The 19,425-nt window shown below is 40.1% G+C and overlaps 2 protein-coding genes across 6 annotated transcripts in view; one reads left to right on the top strand and one right to left on the bottom strand.

The window, feature by feature from the left end:
• Positions 1–4,546, bottom strand: part of tm2d1 (TM2 domain containing 1) — an 11,920-nt gene extending 7,374 nt beyond the window's left edge. Inside the window, exons 1-4 of the mRNA XM_068591684.1 lie at positions 4,412–4,546; positions 3,828–3,901; positions 2,767–2,875; positions 2,433–2,524 (exon numbers count right to left, since the gene is read on the bottom strand). Coding sequence (XP_068447785.1) covers positions 2,433–2,524; positions 2,767–2,875; positions 3,828–3,901; positions 4,412–4,545 — 409 coding nt within the window. The 5' untranslated portion in view covers position 4,546. The remainder of the gene's footprint in view (positions 1–2,432; positions 2,525–2,766; positions 2,876–3,827; positions 3,902–4,411) is intronic.
• Positions 4,547–5,379: 833 nt separating this feature from the next.
• Positions 5,380–19,425, top strand: part of patj (PATJ crumbs cell polarity complex component) — a 135,757-nt gene continuing 121,711 nt past the window's right edge. For all 5 annotated transcript variants that reach the window (XM_068591182.1, XM_068591180.1, XM_068591181.1 and 2 more), the window contains exons 1-7: positions 5,380–5,415; positions 7,821–7,880; positions 7,985–8,163; positions 10,875–11,090; positions 11,169–11,308; positions 12,392–12,560; positions 18,835–18,963. In XM_068591182.1, the coding sequence (XP_068447283.1) occupies positions 7,859–7,880; positions 7,985–8,163; positions 10,875–11,090; positions 11,169–11,308; positions 12,392–12,560; positions 18,835–18,963 (855 nt within the window). In that variant the 5' untranslated portion in view covers positions 5,380–5,415; positions 7,821–7,858. The remainder of the gene's footprint in view (positions 5,416–7,820; positions 7,881–7,984; positions 8,164–10,874; positions 11,091–11,168; positions 11,309–12,391; positions 12,561–18,834; positions 18,964–19,425) is intronic.

Genomic DNA, 19,425 nt, shown 5'->3' with positions numbered 1-19,425 from the left:
TTTATTTTTTTTATAAATTCTTAATTGTTAAGATTTTTTGCACTGTCAGTTCTGTTTTTGTAATAAAAAGGTTGCAAATTAATGCTTTAAAATCAGCCGATTAATCGAGTATTAAAATAATCGTTAGTTGCAGCCCTAATGTGTACAAACAAGAATAGTCAATCTTCTTAAATAAAACAAAAATAATATTTTTAAATAAAACCAAGATTTAGGGGACAAAACGTCACAACAGCTAAAACACACATTCAAACTAAAGTGCAAAATCCTTTTTGACCAAATTATCAAGATAAAACAAAGACATAATTTTTGAGAGAGCCATAATGCTATTCTGTATTGATTAAGCATTTCCACCAGTTTTGGGAGGCTCAAAAGAGACACATGTCTGCATTTTTTCGTTGCAAAATCACGAATCAGGTCATTATATGACAGCTTCTGAGCCACTTTACCATTGACGCTGATGACAGCAAGACCACTTTAGACGCAGCGTTTCCCCTAGGTTTACAGCTTCAACAATGACGTTTGTGACGACAATGACACAAACACCAAAAGCATTATTTTTTCTGTAAATAACATAATTTTGTGCCTTCATCTGTGCTGTGTAACGGAATAAAGAAAATTACAATAACTTTCAATTAAACCAAATTGCCCCGTCGGACCACAAAAAAAAGAAATTGCAATCACTTAAAACAATGAAAATAAAGTTTTATCTGTGCAAAAAATAAATAATATGTACTTACTTCTAACTAGCTCATTTTGTAAAATAAAAAAAAATAATCCAAGAACAAAACAGAATGAGACTGCAGATGTGTGAGCATCAGGTTGTATCAGAATTAGTGCTGTAGTGAGCTGCTTTCCTCTACACATATTTTTAAAACGGGGTTGTAGACTTGATACGGCCGCTCTCAGTTCACACTCCATGTTAAGATTAAATCTTTTCCGGTTTTGAAAGACGGAAGAGCAGAAAAGACGACTTCATGGAGACTTTGCGGAGATTGGCTTGTGGCAAAATGCCAAAAATCGCGGAGTCGCGCATGCGCAGCGTGACCTGTTAACAGTGAACATTTACCCGAATGTACAGGCATTTCTCAATGTATTTATTAATGACTTAGTTTGATGTCCGTGTACTTTGTAATGTGTGAAGCCAGCAGCTCATTGTTGGTACAAGACACGAGCACTTTAGCTCGTTTCACTTGGAGCAGGAGAGCTGCTCCGGGTTCAGAGAGCTGCTCTGGTGATCTTTGGAGGAGGGCTACTGTTGTCATCTTCAACCTGGGAGCGTTTACAACGCAGATGTAGTTGTCTGCTTTTCACGCGACATATTTTTCTACACTCTGTGTGTACAATAACGTTGCGTTGACGCTGACCGCAAGCGCTGTGATTGGTCCGCTCAGAACGTAATTTCCGGCAGTTGCTTTTTTCGGTCTTTCTCGACCGGTTTAGTGGTCGTACAGACCACCTTCACAAACGTCTTCTGTCGCCATTGTTTACTGTGACTGGAAGAAAAAGCAAGGATTCGGCTATAACCCCTGAAACCACACAGCCAACCCCCCTGGCAGCATAGAGGTCCCTTGACGAAGAACTTCAAATGCTCAATGACGGCGTCACGTCGATGGCGTAGATATGGCGTCGACTGATGCAGAACCATAAATTAAGCTTTATGGGAGCGGCGGCGCTGCATGCACATACACACAGCCTTTCAGCCCTTTATCTTGCTGCAAGTGTCTCATTAAAAGGACACAATCTGCCAATAACAGCTCATACTTGTTATTCTCTGGGTTATTATGGTATATTGTGTGTAGATCTGTGACAAAGACTCTTTGAATTCAATATTGAATTCAGGCGTAAAAAAATATATTAAAGAGCAACGCTGCCAAATCTTTCATCAGCACATTCAGACTACCTGAGGAAGGTTTGAAAACAAGTTTGCAGCTGAAGCGCATTCAGCTGCAGGTCCTCTATCGTCCACTCGGTGGCTCCTAAAAAACTCAGAACATATTGAAAAGAGTGTGAAAAACTTCTTGCTATAAAGTTTGAAGTGTGACAAGTTTTGATGCAACTTCAGCTCTCAGCAGGTAATTTCCCATCCCTTTAGTTTGACTTGATGGAACAACTGAACATCACAACGTGTTGTCTGTTTACTCAAATTACACAGAACCGTAGTTCCTCTCCTCCCTCCTCTGTCGGGTCAGTCTGTCTCTCCGATTTCTGCCTGCACCGTCATTTATATATTTTTCATAGGAATTTTTTTTATCCTTTTTTAAATGTTTACTGTTTGTTTTAATGACACTAAAATATTGGAGCACATGTGTGCAACAACCTACTTGGCAATAAACTTGATGCTAATAAAATAAAAGTGACCAAGGTTTAAATGTGCTGCTCTCAGCTTTGAAAAAAAAACAATGACGTATATGTGTGTGTGAGAGAGAATATACCTAGAGCAGGATATCCCAAATAGAAGCGGTCTGCTCCCAGCCAGCCCAGGAACAGAGACAAAGCCACAGCTACTTTGTAGGAATAACCACTCCTGGGAGGAAAATACAAAAGAAAATGTGTTTGAGTGATGCATAATGATTATTACAATCATATTACTTAATCTAAATTATCATAATGAGTACGACTTTTGCTGTATTTGTCGAAACGGTTTTAAAAATGCTCCACAATGAAGTTATAAAACAAAAGTAGCATGGTTGAAGTAAATCAACCTTGCAGCCGACTTTTTATCCTCTCAACAGAAAGCTATTGGTGTGTGTGTACGAGAGCACTCACACATTCCTGCAGGGGACGGTTTTGTTGAAGCCCACCTCCTTCCCGCTGAACCTGAAATCTGTCCCGTTAGAGAGCCGACAGGTGATGTTCGGAGCTGGAAGGCACTCCACTGTACACACACATGCGCGCGCACACACGCACGCACGCACGCACGCACGCACGCACGCACGCACACATGCGCGCGCGCACACACGTACACACGCACGCGCACGCACACACACACACACACACACACACACACACACACACACACACACACACAGAACTATTGAAGATGTCAGCTTTCTATCAATATTCTCTGTCATGAGTTTCTTCCTGTGTAGTCGGTACCCTAGTTTAGTTTGTTCATCTTGTATCCTTTTGGGTATCTGGTCTTTTTTGTTTGTCATATGAACAACATTTACAAAGAAGCAGCCATTGGCTCATGAAGATATCACTCCAGCGAAGCACAATAAATATGTTCATATAGAAAGAAACGTGCAAGTAAAAATGAGAATCTGCAAAAGCTAAAATATATGGTAGAAATACATTGCATTTGGTATGCAAGATGAATAATATGAATGATATATATATATATATATATATATATATATATATATATATATATGTGTATGTATATATATATATATATATATATATATATATATATATATATACATACATATATATATATATATACATATACATATATATATATGTATATATATACACATACATATACATACATATACATATATATATGTATATATATATATATACATACATATACATACATATACATATACATACATATACATATATATATATATATATATATGGAGGCATAAAGGCATAGGGAGGCATAAACAGGCAGTAAAAGTATATGAAGGTAAAGCAACAATGTAAAGGTAGATGAAATGAATTGACCGAACTGAAGACTGAAGGGTTAATTGTTCTTTAACTTGCTTAGCCTACTCAAAAGGTTCCAGTCAGATTTCAAAGCATGGGGCGTTGGACACACAGGACCGAACAAAACGTGACATCGATAGAGTCGGTCACAAAGACTGACGTGACTCACTCACCCCAGGCCGTCGAGTCCCTGCAGTTCTCTGGCTCCTGGGTTGCTTCGTCAATCTTTGGGTCGTCGCAGAGATACATGAGGGGAGAGTGAAGGAGACCCAAACAGCTGCCGACTGACTCTACGTCATCGACGCGACAGAACGACAACAGAGGGTGCAGCAACGTTACATGCAACTGTGGTGGAGAACAGCAACCGATGTGATTCAAATGGGCATTTAACTTAATTTGAAAAAATGTCGGGTTGAAATTTAATCCTGAAAATCCTTATAACATTTACTCACTTGTGAAGAGAGGAAGCGGTATGAAGTTTGTTTCACGCCGTAAACGACATATTAAAAACGTATAACTGACTACATACAGCTTCCTTTCATTATATGGAATAACTATTCGACAATGACAAAGTGAATAATACAAATCAGCAACAGTATTGTGTAATGTAGGAGTACTGAAACTGCTAAAAATCGCTAGCTAACCTGGGTGTTAACAACAAGGTTAAGCTAGTTGCGGCTAACCTCGGCGACCGCGACAGGGCGATTCATCTTCCGTTAAGTCAGAGTTACGTAAACATACAGTAGTTAAAGGATATTGTCCGAGTCTGAGGTTGTCGCAGCTGTCCACCTCCTCTGCCAGAACGAGCTTTACATGAGAGTAAACGCAGTATAGTAACAAGCTCCAAATCCCGGAGCGTAAACACACTAGCCGTCTACGGGAGGACGCCATGTCTGACTTCTGTCACGTGACATTTTGGTGCATTAAAGACTATCAGAAAACTGGCCATTCAGAAGTTTGTAACGCTCAGTGTCAAATATTGGTGTTATATATCTATCTATCTATATATATATATATATATATATATATATATATATATATATATATATATATATATATATATATATATATATATAATGACATATAACATATGTCATTATATTTATTTCAATGATTTGATTATACAGTATTATATCATGAATATAATTTATTTGTTGGTTGCTTTCTGAAACAAGGAAAGAAGAACTTCACCACACATTAAGTTGTGTTTGATTGTGTAGCTATATGCCAGACAAGTAACGGTGATCTGATTTTGATGTGTTAATTTACAGAAGGCTTGAATGCACTACTCGAGTGGCTTCATTTATTTTTTCATACAACAATACAGAACATATATTGTACCAACATGTAAACTTGTTATCGTCGAAATTATATTATATTCTGTTTTATTACTCAATTAAGCATTTAAGAGTATTTTAATAGTATAGTTCATCAATGTTGAGTCACTTATGATTTTGATTTTATATATTATACGATTGATTATATGTATAGTACTGCATCCTATAAGCGTTTTGAACGTAAAATGTCAAATAACTAAGTCAAGTCGAATAAATTAAGTGGAAATAAAGAACACTATTTTCTTTTGAGATGGAGTATGAGTATAAAGTAAAATAAAATTGAAACACTCAAATTAAATACAATTAGCCCAACACATTTACTCAAATACTTGAGTACTTAGTGACAAGAAGAGACACTTTTCGGTCCGACTGCACTCAAACGTTGCATTAAAGCGACACTGGTGCCAAACTGGATCCAGTTCATGTGAGTTGTTCACACTAGTTTAAAAACCCCTTGTAAACATATCCGTTCTCTATAAATCCACCGTTTACCGGCGGCTTCATGTCCCGAGTATTTATCCGCACCAAATATGATGCCCCGTGGGTTTTTACTCGCTAATTAACAAGCTAACTCTGCGTGCTAACGAAGAGCTGACGGTTAGCGTTAGCTGCCTTTAAGTTTTCTCGCTGACGGAGGAGAAAGTTGTCGTCATGTTGTGTTCGGTTACCGCTCACGGAGACGCGCGGAGTTACGGTGGTGTGGTCACCGAGTGTGTTATAACTAGCTGGTGTAATGGTTTAGTTTTATTTTTCCCCCGTTCGGTTTGTTTGTGAAAAACTTTGATGCACCTGCTGCGAGTTAAACCTGCTGATAAGAGGTTTACGGTGAAAGATGTCAAGTCACGCACAACATGACATCGAGCAGATTTTTATATATATATATATATATATATATATATATATATATATATATATATATATATATATATATATATATATATATGTGTGTGTGTGTGTTTCCACACATGGTTTCACCCTCCTCCCATCTTTATCTGTTTGAGTTTCGCTTCCTGGTTTTCTCAGGTGAGAGTCTGCAGGTGTGATCACAGATTTCATGGCGTCACGTATATGAGACCTGCCGTTTCGGTTTTTTTTCTGCCTTTGTTATTTGATGCGAGAGATTTGGGCGGATTTACTACCTGGTGATAAAAAAAAAACAGGCTTAGCTTAACTTGTGTAAACAAGCCGTGTTGAGTAAACGCTGAGCGAACACTCTGATAACGAGGCTTTTCTTTCACCTGCGGTACATTTTTGAGACACACACACACACACACACACACACACACACACACACACACACACACACACACACACACACCCCTGAACGCAGCACAGGAACGGCTGCTTTCACTGACACACATTTTGGTGTAATCAGAACTTATTCAATTACAATTACTCTGTTCCATGTTCTCATGTAACAGATAGATGTAAGCCAAAGCAGAGTGGACAAAGTCTTCAGATCATTTACTGAAGTACAAATACTTCACTGCGAGTTAAAGTCACATGTGTGGTGTTTGTTGCATTATTATTATTTTTATTACCTCTTTCTTTAAATTATTCTGTTGGCTGGTTTAATTTCCAGTGTGCATCATATTCCATGAAATCATCATGTGTTTGTTGTGGAGAAAAAAACAGCCTGTTTTTCAGCTTTGTGGCAATGCATTTCAAAATAGTATATTTAGCATCAGAAGTGGTAGGATTTTCCTCAACACGCTATAAAGGAACATGTTGTCCTTCAGTTGATTGTAGACATTGGATACATCTAGAGATACACGGTTCTCTGCCGTCAAGCAGGGGGTAAAAACACATGTAGATATATCATTAGTTTCAATTCCTTCACTGTGACAGGGATATGAATGAGCCTTTGCTTGTGTTGTAAATCGTCCTGGAAAATATTTCACCAAAACACACTGGCAAGAAGATTTAGGAGGGCTTACCTGGTTGGCCGGTAACTTTTGTGTTGGGTAGAATTTATACAGAGGAGGGTTGTGTACGTTAATTCAATGGGATAATTTTATCGTCTCCAGTGGCATCGTATCGTTATAAAATCCTTTTGAGATAAATACTGATTCACAATTAAGTAATCTGTAATTGATAATAACAATTGCATATTAAGCTGGATTTCCTCTCCGAGATCAGAATATATGAAATTAGTATGAAAGCAGCTCACTAATTATCCCTCTGGACGGGTGTTTCTGTGGATTTCCTTCCTCTGCCACTTTTTCTCAAATCTTTTTTTTTTACTTCAGCAAAAAACAAAACTGACCTGCAGTCTAAAATGTTGTTTAGCATTTTTTTCTTTTTTAAATGATCTCGGTGTAAAACCGGTAGGTAGAAGCTGCAGCTGAGATACTGTTGATTCTTAAAGCCACGCGTTTCTTTTTGCTTTTCCTTTTGCTCGAGAACTGCTTCATATTAGGATTAATGAAGAAAGTTAATTTGCGTCACACTTTCATACGGAATTCAAAGCGTTCTTTTGACATGTATTAAAACTTTATTTTTTTAAGAGAAAAAGTGCAAAAAAGTATATTTAATGACATTCATTAAATATCTTTCTGTGTTTACCAGCAACATTGTTTGTGCACAGCGCTAATGATTCTAGTCGTTCTGCTTTTGCTTTTCCTGGTTTCATGTGACGCTGCCGCACAGCAGCGCTTTCCGCAGATGTTGTAAATTGAGAGCCTTCCAGCAGCCATGAAGGAAATGCACTCTATTCTTTCCCAGTAGACTTTCAAACAAAAAGAAATGAATAAAAACAAACCATGTTTGTTTAGTGTTTCTAAATGAAGGTGAAATAATGGGTATCATTGTCTTTCCTCCTGTGTTCAGATTGGTCCAGAACGACGATCAGTGAGTGAGGGGCGACGATGTTTGAAAATGTCCCGACAGGTAAACCCTCTCTCCCGCCCCACATATGAAACAGGAATGTCCCAGCGAGTCTCTTTGTCTCCGTTGCTTCTGTGTTATGAACACATTCTGCGTTTCTTCTTCAGTGTCCTCGGCGGAGCGCCAGCAGGTGCTTGGAGCTCTGGAGCGTCTGCAGGCCAAACTGGTCCAGCGGGAGGAGTGGACCCACAGCGAGACGGTGGGAAACCTGAGGCAGACCCTGCAGAGTCCGCTCTTCAGTCACATCCTGACCCTGCAGCACTCCATCAAACAGCTACGGAACCAGGTGAGGGGGTGGGGGGCCCAAGAGGCAATATGGAGTTCAGACAACCAGGGGCTGAACCGGCGCACAGCGCATGAATGCGCCCTTGCTGAGATTACGCTGGTCTCACAGGTCGAACAGAAACCCAGAAAATCTGATTCCAGAATCTACATCCGCAACTCTAAGCACCTTTTTCCGACGGCTCAAATGTGAAATCACAAACATACTGACTTGTCAGAGACAAGAGAAACCTTTTATTTATTTTTCTTGTTTCTTTTTGTAAATATCTTATCCTGATTCATACTTTCAGAAAACACAAAATTATAAAACCTCAGAGCACTTTTACTCATTTAGACATATATCAATCTAAATAGTTTTGGTGGTATCCTCCTTTGACATGTCTCCAATATATTAGGACTATAGGGCGCTCAAAGCTCCATGACCCGGTTACTCAAAATGGTCAACAAATCTTGGTGTGAACAGTTTCATGTAGGGATTATGGTTGAAAATAATGAATAAATGAGGCAGAAAATATCATTATTTTTTATTTTGGTGTGAACTGTCTCTTTTTAAAAATAAAAACACAATACAAAAAATGATCCAAACCACAGATGGTACAAGATAACTGGATAGTGCAAGCACATTAGTTTCCTTTAGCACCGCCTCCCGGCCCTTGGTCCAGCTCCGTTCCCATTCACATGAACAGAGGAAGGAGAATTAGAAACAGTTAAAAAACCATGTCAGGCAACAGCTGAAACAGCATTTTTCCATCAAAATCCTCACAGTGGTGAAGAACTATTCAGACCTTTTACTTTACTTTAAATATCAGTACCACCATTTCAAAATAATATAAAAGCCCTTTATTTAAAACTTCACTTCAGTAACAGTCCATACGTTTTATTAGCAAAATCTGAAGTATAAAAATAAAAGTACTTAACAGTACTGTACATTATTAAATGTTATACTGCTAGATTATTATTACTATTAATGCATTAACACACACACAGCATGTACATATGGTAGGCGACTGCAGTAGATCTACAGTAATCTTTTTTTTTTTATTCAAATAGGTGGTTGAATCACCTGTCTTGTGTGTTATGATTATTATTAAGTTCCTAAAATCTTCATCTGCAAAGTAACTGTTACATAAAGCTGTCAGATAACTGTAGTTCAGTAAATTGTACTAAATGTCAAGCTGTAAGTGTTAAGTAAAAAACTAAAGATTTGAATTGACCGTCCTGGAAATTGTAGCTCCGTTGGCCGCCTGTTGCTCACATGTTTAATGAATATCTGTGTTTAGCGTACGTGACTCTGTGGTCTAAAGTTTCTGCAGACTGAACAAGTGTTTCCCCTCTTATGTTCTGACACGCGTGACTCCGCCCCAGGTGTTGACAGCCTATCAGGTGCCGGTACACTGCCGGTTCATGTCCAAACACCGTGACCTGACAGTGAGGGCTGAGCGGGAGGGGGAGAGGGAGGGGGGTCATTGAATCCCCCTCTGCCTCCCAATTTGTATTCAGCTCCAGCTTGTACTGACGTGGAGGCTTTACAATAAACAATCTGCAGTCCAAATTAAGATAATGGCAATAACCGACGCTGGGCTTCATATTCTAAGTGCTGCGAAGGTCAGAGCTGAGTCTATGAAAGTGCCGGGGTGGAAGCCAGTGGAGGGTATATGAAGCAAAGGACCTCTCTCTCTCTCTCTCTCTCTCTCTCTCTCTCTCTCTCTCTCTCTCTCCCCCTCTCTTTCCCTCTCTTTCTTTATTTTCCCTCCCTCCCTCCCGGCTCTCTGCGGATCTATCAGGCTTTAATATCTAGTGTCTCGGTTTGAGTAACGGCCTTGTCGAGGCTGGTATTGATGAAATGGCTCGGGATCCTGCTCCGTCAGCCCGGCCTAAATAAGCCGCAGACTGATAAGTTTCCACAATGTGAGTGTAAAGGTCATTAATACATTACCTGTTCAGGGAGAGGGAGCCTGCAGAGGAATCTATTGATTTTTCTTTTTCTCCTCTCTCCTCCCCACTTACCCCCCGGCCTCACTGCTTCATTTTTTATTTTATTTTTTTTTAAATTCAATGTTTTTTTTTTTTTTCTGTCGACGACGTCCTTGCATATGGAATGTCTCTCTCCTTCTGTCCGACTCACTCTTCTGTCTCTCCATCTCCAAATCTTTGTTTTTGTCTTTACATTTCTGTCCTCAGTGATTCTCCTTAAACACGCCACAGAAAAAATACTTTCACCATAAGGCCATAAGTATGTGGACACCTGATCGAGCGCACATTAACATCCCGTATTCCTCTTTGTCCTTCTGTCTTTCTTTTTGTTAATAAAGTGGACTTGAAGCTTAGGGATGAGAGCTGATTTTATGCTGAAGTTACATTTACAGCTGAAGGACATTACATAGAGACCGAGACAAGAAACTGCAGTTTAGCATCTAACCAGACATAGTAATATATGGAATAATTGTAAGACACTGTTTAAAATAAGCCGATGGCTATATGAATACAGTGTTAACACAAAAATGACTATACATTTTTATATTTGTGGAATGTCAGCTGATCACAATGACAATAAATTGCAGTTCAGAATTAATAATTTGGAAACCAGTCTGCTGACGAGTAGATTTTCTTTTTCATAATACTTTCAATAAAGACTCTTATTTATTAAATTTGACCAAAGATGGCTGCGACAATCTGACAAACCTCTCTTCCTCTTCCTCTTCCACCCGTCTGTAGCTGAGCAGCATGCCGCCTGATGCCAGCAGTGACTTCAGTTTTTCCAAAAAGGGTCAGCTGATCATGAGCACCGTCAATCCAGCCAGCAGCTCGGCCACGCCCACCCTGTCAGCCGCTTCCTCATCCCTTCTGACCAACGCCTCGTCTACACCCATCCACCAGACTCCGCCTTTGTCTGACCCCGTCCTGCAGAAGTGGATCCTCACCGCCGCCAAGGTGGGTGGAGCCACAGGAACAGACCTGCATTGCATGCATAAATAAATACATTAAATATGTGTGTGCGTGCGTGCGCAGGGTCGTCAGACGGAGCTGTGTCAGCTGACTCGGCCTCTGTCTGGAGGCCTTGGCTTCAGCGTTGTCGGCCTGAATCCAGCAGGAAGCAGCAGTCACGGCGTTTTCGTCAAACACATTCAGCCTGGAGGCATCGCACACAGGTACGACAAGAAGTCATACTTTCAGGTGTTTTTCCATTCATTACAAATCTTCACAATGGCAGATTGTCTTCTAGAGCGTGATTTTCTTTCTTCCAGTTTCTTCCAGCCTCTGTAGTTCAAAATTACAAATATCCAATGACTTTGGCCTGAATTAAAACATTTCCACCTCTAATACAAACTATGGTCTATGGCAGGGGTGAGCAAACTATTTGGCTCAGGGGCTCCAATGAGTTTTACAATGTAAAAGACAGGCCGGGCAAGTATCAGATGGATGGAGAGTGTTTGTGTGAACTAATATAAATTAAAAGTAAGTCAATAACTAAAAAGTAAATAAAACTTGCATTTAACTTCAGTAGGAACAGTGTGGTTGGTCAGTCTTTTTTGCCAGACAGATCTGAGGTGTTTCTCAGGTAACTGGGATCTGTAGTGTGATTTGATGTTCATCACGCTGAACTCACACATGCATTCTCCGAATGTTTGGAAACTTGGCTTTGCTTAGTGAAGCATACATCTCATTCAGTTTAATGGGGTTACACCCTCCTTTAAGGCGGAGTCACATTGAAGATCAATCAGTTCCAATTGAAACGCCTGCTGCGCTGTCTTATGACAGGGGACATGAGACTAGCTGAAGGGACTTGTCAATTTTTCTGGGTCTGATGCACATTCGTTATGCCTTCAGGCCAGTTTGGTTGGAGGAACATGAACTTGATGTAACCTCGTCCTGGTCCGTAGAATTTTGGGTAATTGAGTGTTTGTCTATCGCACAACATTTAGCATTTAATTATACTTATCTGTCTATTCGTGATAAATAATTGTCAATGCCTGTCAATTTATCCCATCAGAAGTACAGATCAATAACACCAAATCAGATCAGTTTCCTGAGCATCCTTTTTGTGCTCCGAATGGCATTTGCCAGATTCTGCCGCCTCTGCGAAGGAAAACAACCAATCGAATAAATATTAGCGAAAAGGCATCAACCGCTGCTCGTGTAGCTTGTAAACTCCGATCAGCGCTTGTTTAAATTATAAAATTACATTTATCATTGCCGTGTCATTGAATTGTTCTGGCGTGTCTCGGCTGCAGGGACGGGCGTCTCCAGGAGAGAGACCAGGTCCTTGTGATAAACAGAGTTCCTCTGGAGCCGGGGATCAGCCAGCACCAGGCGCTGACCCTCCTACAGCAGCCGGGGGAGAAGGTGGAGCTGGTGGTGGCCCGGGACCGCCCCCTCGACGTGTCATCGTCACCCGGCACGGTAAGACAAGTCTGTGAGTTTTACTATCCGTTGCGCCTCTAGTACTTGAGTAAATGTATTGAGGTACGTTGCACCACTGAAAGTTGGTGGGTGATTCCAGTCTTAATGCTAAGCTAGTTCAGCCACATCCTGAAATCCTAGCTTTTAAAAAGAATAGAAAAAAAAAATAGCATATTTCTCAAAACCTTGAAAATAAACATAGAAATATTACATATTTTCCAGGACCTTATCTTTTTTATGAAATGACTCCATAATTCATAATAATGAATTATTATCCTAATCCTCGACCCATAATTTGATTTAATTTGTGCTAACAGAGTGAATTTGTTTGTCTAAGTTTCCTCTCGAATCAATAATCTGTATATTTGTCGCTGCAGAGACAGCCCGCTAACTCAGCTGCTGCGCGAGCAGCACATTTTTAAAACTAGAAAATGAGATGCAGTATAACTCCAGATGGGAGCCGCACTTCGGATACTAAAGTTTAATTGTTGACGCGCTTTAATTGTGAAATAAAGTAATCCCCAAATCTTTAGCATCTATTCCAGGGTGAATGTCAATAAAGCGCCGGAGACTGTAAACATCCTGCTGTACAGTTTAAATGACCGTTACTCTGCGCTTCTTGAGCTGTAAAACCACGTGTCAGCTTTTCTCATTTTGGAACAAAACGTGACAGAAAACTGAAGTGTAAGTTTGCACATTGGTTCACTTTTAGACTTTATGGGCCAGTGTGAGTTTATTTTGGTTTAAGGTCTGATCCTAAACCAGCAGAGTTCAGCTGGTTCTACACACAGAGACATCACCCAGCTGCTTGACTGTCACTCACAAGGGATGTGCATCAATCATATGTAGAGGTCACTTTTAGGCCACGCCTCCGTATCAGAGTGAGACCGTCCTGTTTATGACGAGCCGTAAGTCTGCTGACATTGATTCGGATGATTTTTATGACCTTTAAAGCCTATAGGAAATCAAGTTAGTGCTCCACTTGCAGCATCGCCCCTGACAATATGTATTTAAGTCTGCGAGGGGGGGCAATCAATGAATGTCGACATGACGGACGAGTCAATGACTGGCACGGGAGAACGGGAGTGCAGACGAGGCTCAGAGAGGGTGTTGTGTGAGGAAGTGACGTGATTGTGAAACTAAACCCGCAGTCACCGGAGTCTGAGCTGGGATGACTTCACATATGTGAGCGCAGCATTTTATTTGGCTTTTAATTAAAACCGGAGTTTTCCAAACTGTGGTTTGTGGAGCCGAGTAGATTCTGGTTTCCATTGATTTCTTTATTTTACGTGTATGCACATAAGACACCAAAGATACAGCTACGTTGATCAAACAGTTCATTCAATTAAAACAGGGGTGTCAAACAGGGGTGTCTGGGCCGGGTCCGCGGGCCGGATCCGGCCCGCCAGGGGGTCCAGTCCAACAATTTATTAATTTTTTTAGACTAAAATTAGCAGAGCTGGGATTCAAACCTCTGATCCTCTGCTTATAAGACAGACATGCAACCATTGATCCACAGTTGCAATTGATGTGAGCACTGATATTATTGTGTTGGAAGTCGTTAAACATGGATTACGTCATGAAAGTGGCGTCACAAACGTGTCACAAAGCGAGGGAATTTGCAGAGGAGAGCCAAGGCAGATAAACAGAGGGCTGATGTCTGAATTTTTGGTCTTTATGTTTCCATTTAATTGTTGAAAGACCTTAAAATAGAGTTTATCACCAAAAACCTTCACCAATGATTTAAACATAGAGAAACATTGTCGTTAATCATGCGTTATTATGCTGTGGTTTTTCTGGTCCGGCCCACTTGAGATCAAAATGGGCAGCATGTGGCCCCTTCACTAAAACGAGTTTGACACCCCTGAATTAAAACAACGTAAAGGCTATTTTACGGCTCGATCTTGAACAGAATATTCTGCCTTCTCTCCTAGGATTGGCAAATATAATCTGAGACAGGTGACGTTCCCTTCCTGAAGCACAACCAAGCGGCAAAAAGAAATCTGATTGTATAGAAGTCTGAGAATTATTCTCTCTTGATTTATTTCCTCAGTAAAAATTGTAAACATGAGTTTATGATCTCGATCTCTAGTGTCAAGTCTTCTTAGGTACATCCTGATGTTCATTTAGTAAATGATGGCCCATATAGCAGAGCATGCTTTAGGGTGGGGTAGTTGAGAACAAGACTATGTACGCCAAGCTCAGCTGGACCCTGAATGCAGCTGGTTGGGAACATTGTCTGCCAGAAACATGAACGTAAACATAAAACATTCTGTTGTTTTTGAACGTCTTTGTCATTGGTGTTGAACGTCTTTGTCATCAGTGTTGAACGTCTTTCTCATCAGTGTTGAACGTCTTTGTCATCAGTGTTGAACGTCTTTCTCATCAGTGTTGAACGTCTTTCTCATCAGTGTTGAACGTCTTTGTCATCAGTGTTGCGTCTGAACGTTTTAGCCTGCAACTCAACGCTAAACTTAGTTTAGCGTTGAGTTGCGTAGAGGCCAAGAGCGGTACTGCAGACAGATGGAGATTTCAATCATAGCTGCAAAATATTGAAAAAAATAACTGAATTAGTTCATTTTTTGGAGCTGTGAACTTAGTTCAAATGTTTCAATTATGAACTATGAACTGAACCAGTTCTTGTCGGTCCAGGAAGAAAGCATTTAGACCTGAAAGGATTCAGGAAAAAACACTAAAGAAAGAAATTTGTGTTGGGGGGTGGTGATCATACGGACTACACTTTTTTTATTCAACGTTCATGTTTTCGTTGTTCGATGAAAAAATAAAGTTCGACTCACAAAATGTCAAAAAGGTCAAAAATGTAATTTTTAAAAGTTGTATTATCAATGTTTGCGTGCATGTCTGCTTATGACAAGGTAAATACAGTTAAATTACCCCAAAATTTCAAGTTTATTCCTGTTCCCGTTAATTCCTGTATATTCCCGTATATTCCGGTTAATTCCAGTGGAAAGTTTCCAAGTTTGAATATTCCCGGAATTTTGCAACCCTACTTCTGTTCATTGGTTGCAAAACATAACAACACGATGACGACTGTTATCCAAGATGGTGAGGATGGAATTGCTGAACTTGATGCTTCAAAATCAGTCATCAGTCCACAAACCAATGGGTGACGTCGCCATGACTATGTCCACTTCTTATATACATGCTATGAGCGCAACTAGTCATCCAGCTAAAATAAATCAACGTAAATGGATTTAGTTGTTTTCGTCCAGAGTGCATACCATACGTCCTTTTAGATAGGACGGTAAAACAAGAAGTGCACTAGATTGAGCTTCACATTCATTTTCAGGATCATTATGGTTTCTGAAATTCTTAACTTAAGAAGACACATAAATGTAGTGTGGCTTGAGAACTACCCAAAGACTGTGGACATAGTCATCACAACGTCACCTATTGGTCTGTGGACTGATGAGGGGAAGACTCAGTGATTTTGCTGTCCCCATCTTGGATTACAGCCGTCGCCAATTTATTTTTTTTGGCAACCGATATACGGAAGTTATCATATTTGGAATGCAGAGGAGTGATGGTAAGTAGAGAGAATGCAAATTATAAGACACTCGCATCTTCACTCACACTGCAAAACTAGAGGTGGCTCCCTGGAACTAGCTTTCTTTTCTTCGTTCTTTTTTGTATAATTATTTTTTTAGAAGGGGAATTTAAAGAGCTCCACTAAAACGGAGCGTTCCGACTAATGCCTGAATACAGTTAATTTTCGATGAACAGTAAGAGAAAAATACTTTTTTATGAACATTAAAGCGAATAAACCTGTTCTTGTAGAAATCCAAAAGAAAAGGTTGAACCTGAAAATGAGCATCTTATGTCAGCTTTAAAGTTTATATGTAATATTTATTTGATCTGTTGTTTTAATGCAGCAGAATTAACCATATAGTTCCTTTAATTTACTTATTTTTCTGCTTCGGTTTTCAAACAACAGAGCGAGTATGACACTTAAAGCAACACTATAGATGTATGTAGACCTGAGTTATTGGACAGAATACAAGATAGGACATGCAAATGTTTGTGGGCTTTGACATTTAGATAACCAGAAGAAAAGTCTTGCACTATAAAAACAAAACGATGTGGTGACAAACCGGAGCAGGTCTGGACTGTTAATGTGAGCCGAGGATCACAGGTCGGCCTCAGCCGTAATGATTCTGACCCGCTCTATTGTCGGGTCATTATCACACAGAATTACACTGCCCCTCTTGTTTGCTACCCTCCTCCTCCTCATTGGAACCAAGCCATGTCCTGCATACCGGGCCTCCGATTCCTCCTGCTTTTGTTTTATTCATGTCCCGTCTCCTGCGAGGTCACATTTAATGGAGCCGCGGGCATAAAAAACACAACTCTGGCTGGGATTTTATTGCTGTTCTTGTGGCTAACTATCCGTCTCCACCAAAGCCAAGACTCCTCTGCCGGGCAAATTCAAGCGGCTCTGACCCGCCTTTGCAGCCGCTGATGTCCAAACCTCTTCCTGCTGCAATGGTTTTGGACGCTGACAGGAGACGTGTCAAGATTGGTATAAATCAATGACTCGGGCATGATTTTACATCTTTTGTCTATTCAGTGAATATTTCCCCGCCATCGATTAAGACAGCGTGTTGGCGAATGCACTTTTATTTTTTGCCATTTATTTATTGCTCCTAAAAATGCCAAAAAGCAGAAAGAACAGAGATAAAAGATAACAGATTGTGCAATTATTTAAACCTGAGGGGACCTTTTTAAAACGGCCTCGACTGAGAGGAAATGATCTAAACAACAACTGGAGAAAGTTTATGAACTTCACTGCTAGCTTACCTTAGTCATGGCGGTCACATGACCAGCCTCCTGTCAATCACATGAAAATAAAACCGCTTGCTCAATAATCTAACCAGCATGCAGCTCTGCTTATTCCTGAAAGCAGAGGAATATATTGACCTTGTTGCAGAGGTTATTTTTATCTTCGAGGGACGAACAGCCAAACAAACGCAACTGCACCAAAACTTAGTTTAAAAAAAATGCAGACTGCAAGTGGTTTAAACTCAGAACTCAATTAGATTATGAATGTTATTATCAACATCGCCGAAGCCAAAATTTCACGTTGATTTTTGGCATTTTACATTTATTGGATGTAATAGATTGAAGATTCAGACATGACTCCCAATATCCCCTCTATGTTTCTGTGAGGATACTTGAAGTTTTAGTTCAAAGTCTGTTACTGGAACCAAGGAATCCTAATTTGGATTGAGCCAAATTTGGTGGTGCAAAATTACTTATCAGCTCAAAAGCATTCGTAAGAGTACAGCAGGGATTTTAGTATTTGGGAACAGATAAAAAAATTAAAAAAAATTATTGGTTGAAATCTTTGCAGTATTGGCAGAAAAGAGAAAGGACATAATTGGCTACACAAATGTAGTTTTCTGTGCAAAACGAAAATAAATCCAGCACATTAACCTCAATAAAGTCTCTGCAGTAACAGAATTTCTCCTGCAAAAGGAGCGGAAGAGAGGAAAAAACACATTCAGTGCGATCCAACCGCTTTCAGCATCCTGGGATTGGCTGAGGAAGGAGGTTTGTGTCATGAGACGGAGGGAGACCTCCTTTATCAGATCAGCGCTGTATTAATAGACAAGAGAGACCTCATAAAAGTGGGTCCCCCCCTTGCACTTTAAAAGCTTTTACTAATAGCTACAATATTTTTTCTAAACAAGCCTGGAGAGGTTTTCTTTTTTTACGCGAAGTATTTTGGGGATGTTATCGTCTACTTTTATCAAACTCTCAACTTTGTATATTCCAAAAGATAAAGCCCGAGTCACATGACTCACTTAAGCAGCAAAACTGATGAATATCCAAGAAATAATGACAAAATGTACAAAAACTAAAGTAAAAGAAAAGGTCAGTTGGATTTCCTATTTATGGAAATCTATATTTGAGTATATATATTGTATTTTTGCAATAGGAAATAGGAATGCAGAGCAGCAATAGGACATAAATAACATTGTAGGTCTTTAGAATAAATCAAATCCTGCCTTTTTTTTAAGATAACTATTTGGAACAAGCAGGTAAACTTTTCTTGTGGAAAACCATCAAAATGTTCAGCGTAAGTCTCATTCAGAATCTAGGAAATGTGCAACTTATTGTTTTTGCTGAATATGAACTAACTTCTGATTCTTTTAATAAATGGTTGAGGTCTTGTAAGAATAACTTTTCTGATCACATATCAACCTGTCAAGCCCACTAATAAACGTCTTCGTCCTCCGTCTTAATGCTCAAGGACCAGTGGGGTCACATGGAGGAAATCGAGTTGGTGAACGATGGCTCTGGTTTGGGCTTCGGCATCGTGGGAGGGAGGACGACCGGAGTGGTGGTCAGGACGCTCATCCCAGACAGCGTGGCGGACAAGGTGCATTCACAGATGAGTATTATATCATGATCTTAATGAAAAACACACCCAAACCACACTACAATTAGTGTCTACGGGCAGCGCATGCTTTGATAGCTTGTTTATTGACGTTTTGATTCAATTCAAAGTGGCAGAAACAGAAAAACAAAAACACTCCTTCGCTTCGTCCTTCCTGTGCCGGGAGGAGAGTAGTTGACCCTTGGCAGCTCTGGGACACAGCGGCCCAGTCAGTACAGTGGCCGCAGCAACTGTGATTCTATTCTATTCAATTCAGTTTATTTTATATAGCCCAAAATCACAAATAAAAAATTTACAGGGCGAGCGGACTGACCCGCGGAGCGGCTCCACATGGTGAGAAAAACAAAAAGCAGAAACCGTGAGCAAGGTGCAAGGTACGCGTCATTTGCGCCACCCCTCTTTTTTAATTGCGCAACGGGGTTTCAAAGACCCTCTGACTCACGC

Source organism: Clinocottus analis, unplaced genomic scaffold (assembly GCF_023055335.1).
Source record: "Clinocottus analis isolate CAN_PGR_092001 unplaced genomic scaffold, fCliAna1.0.p SCAF_25, whole genome shotgun sequence".
NCBI classification, from domain to species: domain Eukaryota; kingdom Metazoa; phylum Chordata; class Actinopteri; order Perciformes; family Cottidae; genus Clinocottus; species Clinocottus analis.
The sequence above is the reverse complement of the archived record's forward strand: the minus strand, read 5'-3'. Positions and strand labels throughout refer to the sequence as shown.